The 12,942-nt window shown below is 39.4% G+C and overlaps 1 protein-coding gene across 14 annotated transcripts in view; it reads right to left on the minus strand.

Annotated features, from left to right (window-relative positions):
• UNC80 (unc-80 homolog, NALCN channel complex subunit) overlaps window positions 1–12,942 on the minus strand; it is a 231,472-nt gene that overhangs the window by 94,814 nt on the left and 123,716 nt on the right. For 11 of the 14 annotated variants that reach the window (XM_032754682.2, XM_032754681.2, XM_032754680.2 and 8 more), the window contains 3 exons: window positions 11,701–11,904; window positions 9,670–9,770; window positions 897–1,097 (listed from right to left, as the gene is read on the minus strand). In XM_032754682.2, the coding sequence (XP_032610573.1) occupies window positions 897–1,097; window positions 9,670–9,770; window positions 11,701–11,904 (506 nt within the window). The remainder of the gene's footprint in view (window positions 1–896; window positions 1,098–9,669; window positions 9,771–11,700; window positions 11,905–12,942) is intronic. The other 3 variants (XM_032754689.2, XM_032754688.2, XM_032754690.2) reach the window with 1 other exon arrangement.

Consider the following 12,942-nt stretch of genomic DNA (forward strand, 5'->3'; position numbering starts at 1 on the left):
TCTTCATCTCCTGCCAGCTCAGCTGCTCAGGGTAGTTTTCAGAAAACGGCAGCTGAATACTTGAAAAATGTAATAGTTTCTTGAAGCAATTTCCTTTAGTCTGATTTGACCTAGATGACTCTTTTACTTGGCTGTGGACAGTGGGCCCATTTATGCATGTTTTTTAGTACATAGTTGTATTAGTTTCCTGTTGCTGCTGTAACAAGAGACCAGAACCTTCAGAGCTTAACATGACACAAATTTATTATTTTAGAATTCTGGAGGTCAGAGGTCTAAAATGGATTGGCAGGGCTGTGGTTGCTTCTAAAGGCTCTAGGAGATAATCCATTTCCTTGTCTTTTCTAGCTTCTAGAGGCTGCCAGCATTTCTTGGCTCATGGCCCCGCATCACACTGACCTCTGCTTTTCTCATGACATTTCCTTCTCTGCCTCTGACCCTCCTGACTCCTTTTTCCACTTATAAGGACCCTTATGATGACATCAAGCACAGCTGGATAATTTAGGACACTCTGACCATTGTAAAATTTTCAATCACATCTGCAAAATCTCTTCTGCCATGTGAAGATATTCACAATTTCCAGAGATTAGGACGTGAATGTCTTTGTGGGATAGGCATTATTCTGCCTACCACAATAACGTATTCATCATCATCATCATCCCTATGCATTCATATTTATTTACAGAATAAGACAAAACCTGAAGAAAGATTCCATGTTTACTCATGGACAAGAAGACAAAACATCTGTCTTTCTTGTACATCTCTTCTGCTTTTGTTTAGATGCACACAGACCTGATTGTTACAATTGCATTTGCTTGAAAATTCTTATTTCCAGAGAAGAAATTGTTAGGACACCACGTTCCTAGTATTGGAATATCATTCAATGGTCGTTTACTTACTTCTTTCTGTTTCTTGCCCCGGAGAGCCACATTGCTGATGTTGCTGCTTTCCCTCAGGGAGTCCACACTGTCTCCATAGAGTAGCTTGATGGCTCTGACCAGTCGGGCACAGGAGCGGCTGTGGTGCAGGTAGCAGTGGGGATGGCAGTAGTCAACGTGAGTGCAGATGAAACTCTGCTGATTGCACAGCAAGATCATCACCTGGAATACAAACATTCCTGAGACTCAGCCAGGCAACCAGGGTACAGATAAACTGAACATATCTATGGGGTGGAAGATGGGAAGTCAGAATGTCAGCTTCCCTGGATGTGTCTTGAAATCGCAATGATCCAATAATTCCCAAAGGAGAACAAAGGGTTCTTTATCCACTTGGCCTTTTGTTCTCCCTCCGTTCATACTTGATAGAAGGATCTCTTTGAAACATTAAAAGGTTAACAGGTTTCAAAAACTTAAAACAATTATTGTGGAGTGTATGGTTTCCAAATATTCTCAAATGGAGATTCTGAACTTAAAACTAAATTTTTTTCCAGCTCTTATGTTGGGGAAGGAACCAGATGGAAGGGCACAGACTGGTGAGAAATTCTGTCCCAGAGGATCTGGCTGACCTTTGACAGCTGTGGGACACCTTTAATGCCAGCCTACCCATGTAGGACTCGAAAACATTTCCACTTCTTCTCCTCTGGCCAATAATCTTCAAACAGAACTGGAACCTTACTGTACAGTCTCATTTCCACTCTCTGCAAAGTGATATTTTTCCTCTGGCTTTTAGAACATTCTAGCTCTTCTCTTGTAGCTAAATCCAAATCAAATCCTCACATCTCCTATAATTCTCCCATTAAAATTACAGAAGGGAATTCATTTGATTTAAAGGATATGGTTATTTTAATATAAGGAATAAAGGCCCTTGCATTTGGAACTTCTTAAGGTGCTTTCCTTAAACGGCAATAGCATATGCAGAGCCACAAGGTCAGTCAATAGTGTGTAGAGTATCTTCTGAATGCTTCCACCCTTCATGAAACTATAATAGTTCCCACCTTGACAACTAACCGGTGAGGGACTGTGTGCCATATTGAACACAAAGAGGGCACAAAGCAAGATGATGTGGGCAAGGCCAATATGTTGATTGCAGCTGTGTGAGAGATCCTAAAGGAGAGGACCTAGCTAAGCTGTGCCAGAATTCCTGACCCATAAAAACTATAAGATAATAAATGTGTATTGTTTTAAGCCACTAAGTTTGTGGTAATTTGTATGCAGCACTAGAAAATTAATACATTCCTCCTCTAACCATGTATATATACACACATATATATAACATATATATATAATGTATATATAAAAATATATATATAATGTATATATAAAAATATATATACACAATTTCCTGCAGGGAGTCCACACTGTCCACACACACACACACACACACACACACACACACATATAAATATAATATATATATTGTATATACACACGCACACACGAGTCAGCTTTCCATATCCATGGTTTCTGTATCTGTGGATTCAACCAACTGCAGATTAAAAATATCCAAAAATATCCCCCCCAAAATTGTGTTTTTACTAAATATGCACAGACATTTTTGAGAATCATTATCAATACAGTATAATAACTACTTATATGGAATTTACATTGTATTAGGTATTATAAGTAATCTGGAGATGATTTGGAGTATGTGGGAGGATGTGCATAGTTTATGTGCAAATACTATACCATTTTATATCAGGGGCTTGCTTCTCTGTGTATCCTGGTATTCATGGGAGGCCCTGGAACCAATCCCCATGGATACCAAGGGATGACTATACACATACACACACACACACACACACACACTCACACACGTGTATACAGGCATACCTTGGAGATATTGCGAATTCAGTTCCAGACCACCACAATAAAGCAAATGTTGCACTTAAGTGAGTCACACAACTTTTTCTATTTCCCAGCGCATATAAAAATCATGTTTACACTATACCATAGTCAATTAGGTGTGCAATAGCATCATGTCTAAAAAACCAATGTACATACCTTAACTAAAAATGCTTTATTGCTAAAATATGCTAACAATCACCTGAGCCTTTGGCAAGTTATAATTTTTTTTTTTTTTGCTGGTGCAGGGTCTTGATATTGAGGGCTGCTGACTGATGAGAGAGAGAAGTGGTTGCTGAAGGTTGGGGTGGCTGTGGCAATTTCTTAAATTAGACAATGAAGAAGTTTGGCCCATTAATTGTTCTTTTCATGAAAGGTTTTTCTCTAGCATGTGATACTGTTTGATAGCATTTTACTCACAGTAGAACTTCTTTCAAAATTGCGATCAACCCTCTACAACTCTGCTGCTGCCTTATCAACTTAGTTTATGTAATATTCTAAATTATCTGTTGTCATTGCAATAACGTTCATAACATCTTTACCAGGAGTAGATTCCATCTCAATAAATTACTTTCTTTGCTCATCCATAGAGGTACTTCCTCACCCATTCAAGTTTTATCATGAGATTGCAGCAATTTAGTCACATCTTCAGGCTCCACTTCTAATTCTAGTTCTCTTGCTAGTTCCTTCTGCAGTTACTTCCTCCACTGAAGTCTTGAGTTCCTCAAAGTTATCCATTAGGGTTGGCATCGACTACTTCCAAACTCCTGTTGATATTGATATTTGATCTCCTCTTGTGAATCACAAATGTTCTTAATGACATCTAGAATGGTGAGTCATTTCCAGAAGCTTTCAATTTACTTTGCCAAGATCCATCACAGGAATCCCTATCACTGTCTGTGGTGGCAGCTATACCCCTGCAAAATGTACTTTTTTTTTTTTTTTTTTTTTTTGAGACAGAGTCTCACTCTGTTGCCCAGGCTGGAGTGCAGTAGCACGATCTCGGCTCACTGCAAGCTCCGCCTCCCGGGTTCACGCCATTCTCCAGCCTCGGCCTCTCTAGTAGCTGGGACTACAGGCAGCCGTCACCACGCCCAGCTAATTTTGTTTTTTATTTTTAGTAGAGACGGGGTTTCACCGTGTTAGCCAAGATGGCATTGATCTCCTGACCTCGTGATCCGCCTGTCTTGGCCTCCCAAAGTGCTGGGATTATAGGTGTGAACCACTACACCTGGCCACAAAATGAACTTCTTAAATCATAAGACTTGAAAGTCAAAATTACTGCTTGATCTGTGGGCTGCAGAATGGATGCTGCGTTAGCAAGCATGAAAACAACATTAATCTTCTTGCACACTTCCATCAGAGCTCTTGAGTGACCAGCCACATTGTCAATAAGCAGCAATCTTTTGAAAGAAATTTTTTCTTTTTCCTGAACAGTAGATCTCAACAGTGGACTTAACATACTCAGGAAACCATGCTGTGAAACAGATGGGCTGTCATCCAGGCTTTATTTTTCCATTTATAGAGCTCAGGAAGAGTAAATTTAGCATAATTCTTAAGGGCTCTAGAATTTCAGAATGGCAAATGAGCACTGACTGAAACTTCAAGCTGCCAGATGCATTAACCCCTAACAAGAGAATCAGCCTGTTCTTTTAAGTTTTGAAGCCAGGTATTGACTTCTCTCTAGCTACGAAAGTCCCAGATGGCATTTTCTTCTACCAAAAGGCTCTTCTACATTAAAAATCGTTTTATAGTACAGCCACCTACATCAATGATCCTGGCTAGATCTTCTGGATAACTTGCTGCAACTTCTACATCAGTACTTGCTGCTTCACCTTGCGCTTTTATGTTACGGAGATGGCTTGTTTGTTTCAAACTCATGAAGCAACCTCTGCTAACTTCAGACTTTTCTTACACAGTTTCTTCACCTTTCTCAGCCCTCAGAGAACTGAAAAGAGTTAAAACCTTTCTGTGAATTGGGCTTTGGGTTTAAGAGAATATTGTGGCTGGTTTGATCTTCTGTCCAGACCACTAAAACTTTCTCCATATCAGCAATTACACTGTTTCACTTTCTTATTGTTTGTGTGTTCACTGGAGTAGCACTTTTGATTTCCTTCAAGAACTTTTCCTTTGAAATCACGACTTGGCTGTTTGGTACAAGAGGCTTAACTTTCAGCGCATCTTGGCTTTCAACATATCTTCTTCACTAAACTTAATCATTTATAGCATTTGATTTAAAGTGGGAGATACACAACTCTTCCTTCACTTGAACACTTAGAGGCCATCGTAGGGTTATTAATCGGCCTAATTTCAATATTGCTGTGTCTCAGGGAATAGGGAGGCCCTAGAAGAGGGAGAGAGACAAGCAGCAGCTGGTCCATGGGGCAATGAGAACACACACATTTATTGATTAAGTTCAACATCGATATGGGTGTGGTTCATGGTGTCCCAAAACAGTGACAATAATATCATCAAGGATCACTGATCACAGATCACCATAAAAAATGATAATCAAGAAAAAGCCTGAAATATTGTGAGAACTACCAAAATGTGCCACAGAGGCACAAAGTAAGGACATGCTATTAGAAAAACAGCACCAACAGACTTGCTCAATGCAGGATTGCCACAAACCTATAGTCTGTAAAAAATGCGATATCTGCAAAGCACAGTAGAGTGAAGTACAATAAAATGAGGTATGCCTGTATACACACAGACATGATACATAAATATATATATTTGAATGCATAAGACAGTGAGGCAGTCAGGATGAAGGGTATGATGTGGAGAGAAAGGATGTTCGCTGAGGTGAGGACAATGGGAGGACACACTACATTTCTCCTTGAGACATTTGCTGCATCTTAGGCATAACTGGCCAAGAAGCTAGGCAGAGCCTTAGGCAATCTCATGGGGGCTAGGAGGTAAAAATTAGAATTTGAAATTACCAAAGAAGGGAGAAACTGAATAGTCTAGATCCTGTGGAGAAATGAGGTCCAAATAAGTCAGACTGACACTGGGTGACAGTTTTCCCTTCTAGGCATTGGCTGGTTGAGTAGCTAAAAACAGAAGCAAAGACCAGCTGACGAATAGGGTAGAGACTTTGGCAATTTCATTGTGATGGGGAAACACAAACTGTAGTTCGTGACTCATCAAGAATGAGAGGCCCTGTAACATACCCCAGACTCTCACTGGGAGTCTTGGACATCTTCATATTAAAAGGTGTGTGTACGGTGTGTGGAAGGATAGGCTAGAAATAGTCCAAGTCCAGCTAGTATAGTCCCTGACTGGACTGAGGTGATCTGCTTCTTTGTTGTCTGCCAGAGGACAGAGTGAATCCTCTCTGGAAAGAGAAGACATCAACCAGAGCCTCGGTGCTTTTTTTAAATTAATAAACTTTATGTTTCAGAGCAGTTTTGGCTTCACATTACAATTGAGCAGAAAGTACACAGAGTTCCCACATATACACTGTCTGCATACATGACAACCTCTCCTACTATCAACATCTTGCCTCACAGTGGTACACTTATTACAATCAATGAACTTATATTGACACACCATTATCACCCAAAGTCAACAGTTTACATTACGGTCCATGCTTTGCTTTGCACATTCTATTAATTTTAACAAATGTATAATGACATGTATCTACCACTGCACCTCCGTAATTTTTTTTTTTATATTATTATACTTTAGGTTTTAGGGTACATGTGCACAATGTGCCGGTTTGTTACATATGTATCCATGTGCCATGTTGTTTTGCTGCACCCATTAACTCCTCATTTAGCATTAGGTGTATCTCCTAATGCTGTCCCTCCCCACTCCCCCCACTCCACAACAGTCCCTGGAGTGTGATGTTCCCCTTCCTGTGTCCATGAGTTCTCATTGTTCAATTCCCATCTATGAGTGAGAACATGCGGTGTTTGGTTTTTTGTCCTTGCGATAGTTTACTGAGAATGATGGTTTCCAGTTTCATCCATGTCCCTACAAAGGACATGAACTCATCATTTTTTATGGCTGCATAGTATTCCATGGTGTATATGTGCCACATTTTCTTAATCCAGTCTATCGTTGTTGGACATTTGGGTTGGTTCCAACTCTTTGCTATTGTGAATAGAATTTTTTTTATACACCATGCTTAGTCAATATAATTACAAGGCTTTTTAGGAGCAGGACCAAGAAGAGTAAAGAAAATAGATTCATATATTGAAGTTATCAGCTATGGACTTGATCATGATATCTGCACTCCCATGTTTGTTGTGGCACTGTCCACAATAACTAATATTTGGAAGCAACCTAAATGTCCATCAACAGACGAATGAACAAAGAAAATGTGGTACATATACACAATAGAGTACTACTCAGCCATAAGAAAGAATGAGATCCTGTCATTTGCAACAACATGGATAGAACTGGAGATCCTTACGTTAAGTGAAATAAGCCAGCCACAGAAAGACAAACATCACATGTTCTCACTTATTTGTGGGATGATCTAAAAATCAAAACAATTGAACTCATGGACATAGAGAGTTAGAAGGATGGTTACCAGAGGCTGGCAAGGGTAATAGGGGGTTGAGGGAGAGGTGGGGAAAGTTAATGAATACAAAAAATAGAATGAGTAAGACTTACTATTTGATAGCACAATAGGGTGACTATAGTCAATAATAACTGTACATTTAAAAATAACTAAAAGAATGTAATTGGATTGTCTGTAACACAAAGGAAAAATGCTTGAGGAGATGGATACCCCATTCTTCTTGATGTGATTATTTCATATTACATGCCTGTATCAAAACACCTCATGTACCCCACAAATATACACACCTAGTATGTACTCACAAAAATTAAAAATAATTTTTTTAAAAAATCTGTGATCAATTATGAATACATCACAATGGAAATTTTAAAATATTTTAACTGAATGATATGAACATATCTCAAACCTTGCATGATGCAGCTAAAACTGCTTCTAGATAATATTTATAGCGTTAAATTCATATGTTAGCAAAGTGGCTGCAAATCAATCATCTGAGTATCCGTGTCAAGAAGTTAAGAAAAAACAAAAACAAATTAAACTCAAAGAAAGTAGAAGAAAGTAACAAATAGAAAATATTAGTAAAAAAAATTTCAACATTCTAAAAATGACAAAATGAAAATCTGGTTCTGGTTCTTTTAAAAGACAAAATTGACAAACTCTTAGAAAGACACTATTAAAAAAAGAAGAGAAGACAATCTACCAATATCAAAAACAATAAATGTAAATCACTGTAGATCCTACAGAATTTAAAATGATCTTAACAGAATATTATAAACTATCTTTTTGCTGATAAATTTGAATATTGATATTAAATGAAAAAATCTTAGCAAAAAAATCAGTTTACCTGAATTGCTCCCAGAAGAAATATAAAATCTAAATGGTCTTAGCTGTATTACATAAACTGAATCTGTAATTTAAAACTCTCCCATATAGAAATTTTTAGGTTTAAAAGGCGTGGCCAGTGATTTCTTCCAAATATTTAAGGAAGAAATAGCACTATTCTTACACCATGCTTCCAGAGGTGTTTATTTATGGAACACTACACAGAAAACTAAAAGGCATTATTGAAAGACATTTAAAGAGGCTCTAAATAAATGGAGAAACAGACATTAGTGGAATGACCATTTTAAACACTGGAAGATTCAATATCATAAAGCTATGATTCATTTAAATTCATCTATGTATTACACTCAAGGCTGCTTTGGAAGTTTTTTTTTTAAATTAATTAAAATAGGGTGATTCTAAATGGATGTGAATCTAGCCAAGAAGAAGAAGGAGAAGAGTAACAAAATTGGAGGACCTACATTTATATGAGGAAAAGGAACCAGACACAACAGAGTAGTAGCATGTGATGCCGACTACGTGCATTTCAAAAACAGACAAAATGAATCTATGGTGTTAGAAGGTAGGACGGTGGTTACTGTCAGGGGAGAGTAGTGTCTAGTAGAGGGCCTGTGTAGGATTTCTTAGGTGTTGATAGTGTTTTCTCAACCTGGCAGTGGTTACACAGGTGTATTTACTTCATAAAAATGTACTGAGCTGTATACATAGGTTTTGTATGCTTTTCAGTGGGTAAGTTAGAGTTCACTAAAAAGTTTACCTTAAAAAAACAGCTGCCTCAGAAATTCTCAAATCAGTCAATTCTGGGGACTGCTTCCATAGTGAAGGTGAGCCACCATATATCCGAGGACCATTATGTACCAGCTAGCGCTCATCTGACTTTTCCAAGAAGTCAGATTAAAATCAGGGTTAATGGTGACCCTCGTGATGGTCTTGGGGATACCCTGCCACTTGTACAACTGAGGTTACATTCCCTTACCTTTCTCCTTACTTCTTTCTTCATGCTCAGCTCAAGTCTTGGACTCCACTCCATGCCCAGAGTTTCCTTGGGATCACCTCCTGCCTGTGCCCTCTGGCTCACCCTTGGACATGACATTCACCATCTTAGAGTGTCCTTGCCCCAGTTTAAAATTTGATCTAATACACACCCAAGAGCAACACCATGACCTTGTTCTCAAAATTCGCAGTAACCTGTTTAAAACTGATGGTGATACCTACGCTGTGTCACTCAGCTTATCTTGACCACCAACCTGGCCTCATGATTTTCCCTGACTTATGGTGACCCGCAAGCCAGCCATAACAAAAAAAAGCTTGGTCTTAGTTAAGCTTAAGATGAGTACAATCCAGCAGAATACCAATCCTAGAGAGTGTTGAGATATTTAGGTAAAACATAAGCCCCTGCTTTCTCCTGGAGGCTAGATTGGATTGATGATTTAGTATAATCTCTTGTCCTCCCTCCTCGGATCTTCCCCAGTGCCAAAAGAAATTGAACTCAGGGCTCTTTCTGAGATTCCTACTTACATGAAGCCACGACATGTTTCTGTGGTAATTCTCCTCTGCGCCGGCATTGCTCATTCCCTCTGGCTCAATGCTGGGCTCGCTTGCACTCCAAGGACTCCCTTCTTCAAAAGAAAAATACCAAGAAAGGTTTCAGTGTTCGGTCTCCCTGGAGAGCATGCTGGTATGGTATAGTTGTCCATGCTTCTGAATCCTAGGGCAGACTACCATGGCCCAGTGGGTTACAGGGCATAGCATCGACTTTGTTGGAGGAATATTAACAGGAGCTGTTCCCTTCACCACCAGCTGAACTGGCAATTTCAAAGACATTTATGATCTCTGTTATGGTGGCTTCCATTTTGAGAGATGGGAGCAGAGAAAAAAAAACAGAGTCAAGTCCTTGAATTGCTGAGATGAGCCAGTTATTGATTGAGTGCGCCCAAATCCATTCCAGACTGACCAGACCTTGCAGGTGTATTTAAGGAGGGACAGCAACTAACCTGCCTCACAGTGACTGCTGCCTCCACTGTTCTGTGACTGCAGCTAGTGCTATTGCTCTAGCCACCAGGCTTTGCTACCAGAGCTATTTCAAAGATGGCCAGGTACCTCTGAAAAACTAAGGAAATTTGGAAGCAATTATGTCCAACTGTGGACAGCCCTTGTGTCCAAACTCCTCTCTGTGGGAAAGTATAAAGGAAATCTCTCTCAAGAATTCCCTATTTGGTAGACTATACAACAAAGCTTTCCCCTCAAATCTAAAAACTTTTATGGATCTTTTTAATGACAAAACAATGTCTTCAACCTGGCTATTTTGACTCAATTGGTCAGGATAAATAGATCAATTTAAATAATTAATTGCAATAATTTTTCCCCAAATTAACTGGTGATAATGCTCTAGCTTCAGACTTGTAACAAAAGAAGTCATATATACTTTAAAAAAAAAGTCTCCTTAAGAAATGAGCTGAATCTTAAGTAATGCATAAATCAGCTATTTTCAAAGGCGAGAGTGGGTGGATACAGAAGCATTTTCTATTTTAAACCTTCTTTGATTAAATATACTCAGCTTTTATTTCAGCAGACTTGATCGATAATTTATCCACACTTCTTGCTGACTTTTGAAACTACTTACCTAGTAAGGAGAGCTTTCTATTTTGCCTTGCATACAGAGACTGAATGGCAAAGTGAATGTGCTTCAACTTTTACCTAATATTTAATGTTAGGCAGCTGGTGAGTTCTATTTTCATGCCTACTTAATCTTTTGCTTGTCTATTAAGATACTAATTAGGGCCCATATTTTGGTATTTGGAATCTCTTTAGAGCCTACAATGACAATCTATAACTCTCATGCTTTGACTGTACACTGATTTCATTCTCAGGTATTTAACACATTGTATGGTCATCTTCTAATTTATCTTTAAAGCATCCTTGCATTGTAGGCAAGAATTATTCTCACTGTGTAGTCAGAGAAAACAAATCCCTGAGAAGCTAAATGACTTGTTGAAGATCATTCATTGTCAGGTCTACTCAATCTTTATCTCTGAGATTTTGTTTGTTCATACTGTTAAATAGAGACTTTAAAATATAGAGAATCTTTAGGTAGTCCTCCCCAAGGGAATTACATTTGACATTGAATGTTCTGATCAAAAGAATGAATACACAAACATCTGAATTTCAAAGACTGTCCTTGTCATTAAAGTGTTTTCTTTCCCTAATGAATACTGTACATCCTTGCTGCTCAAAGTGTCATCCTTGAATCAGCAGCATCGGCTCCACCAGAAAGCTTGTTAAACATGTAGAATCTCAGATCCCCACCCCAGATCTGCTGAATCAGAATCTGCATTTTAACAAGCCTCTCCAGTGACCCATATGCACATGAAGGCTTGAGCTGCCTTGCTCTACCAAGGGTAGTATGGTTTTCAGGCTGAACAGGTTGTCTACCCTATGGCTCTGCCCTCCATCTATTTATGTTTAAGAAAATGGACTTCAGCTCTTTCGGGACTTGGGCCCTGTCTTCCTACCCCCCACGTCCCTGCACACCCCACTCCTCTATGTTACCTAGGTCAGTGACAGTGTCCCTGCTCTGGGACAGCTGCAGCTCCTCAGCCTCAGACTCTGAGTCCTGCCGTGATAACTTGCTGCTCTTTAAGCTGCCGACCCGGCGAATGCTGGACAAGGAACCCCCCTTCTTCACCTGGAAACTGCGGGTTCCTTTAATCTGGAGCAGGCGAGAACCTCCTATCCTGATCTTCCTGCTGGGAACTGTATTAAAAGAATAAAATAGGGCTTTTTCTCCCCTAGTGTTCCCCAGCCAGTGTTATATCCATTTCTCCCCAACTTGTCCCTGATCAGCCTCCTCTGCTGGCCTGGATGAGCACTCTGGACAAGGAGCTTCTCCCAAGCCCCTAGTCCTGCAGTAACCACCAGGAAGGGCTGGTGCAGCTTCTTTCTTGGACACAAAGCTCATCGGAACTGGGAACAACCTGCTCTCTTTCTAGCCCAGGTTTCACAAGCATGAGTGTGCCTTTGGGGCAGCATCAACTAGTACTATTAGTACACTTGTATCACGGGATTCCTTGATTCAAGAGAACCACAAACCATTTGTTTTTGCTTTCCTTTCGAAATGGGACTTACAGACTTCTGTAAGCTGTCACGTAAACCCCTTCATTTTGGAATACCTCATTCAGAAATAAGAACCAAAGGTGCTTCTCTCTCTAATAGTCGGCAGTGGCTTCCACTCTGTCCCTCAGAAAAGGCACTAAACAATCTGTTTTCACTGGGGTGCTTTGGGTGAGCATGAGTGTGAAATGGCTCCATTTTCAATGCACTTAATGACTTCATACTACCCTCCTCTCAGTCAAAAGGCTGAGTGAGATGTGATTCCAAATGGTGCAACTCCCTCTGAGCCAAACTTATAACAGTCTATGCATACCAAGAAGAATATGCATTATTCATCTTTAGTGTTCTGGAAGAAATAGTAATCAGTGAGGAAAATAAAAGGGTAAAAGAAATGCATTTAAACTTGAACCTATCTTTCTTTAAATCAGCAGCATCCTTATTTTCCATAGTCATATCCACACCTCCTTCCTTTTCAAGATATGGTGTTTTCACATATTGATTTTATAAGGGTGGGATAAAGTAAGTTTTCAGGGTTTAAAGTCCATTACCAGGAAGGGGCCAATTTTATAAGCTTACCTTCTTAAGACATGAACAAGATTTCTTACCAATTGTTTAAGGCACAGTTATTAATATTTAAAATTCCCAATCAGAAAGTTTGCATGTTAGTTTCAGGTTTCTCAT

Source organism: Hylobates moloch, unplaced genomic scaffold (assembly GCF_009828535.3).
Source record: "Hylobates moloch isolate HMO894 unplaced genomic scaffold, HMol_V3 SCAFFOLD_1, whole genome shotgun sequence".
Classification (NCBI taxonomy): Eukaryota; Metazoa; Chordata; class Mammalia; order Primates; family Hylobatidae; genus Hylobates; species Hylobates moloch.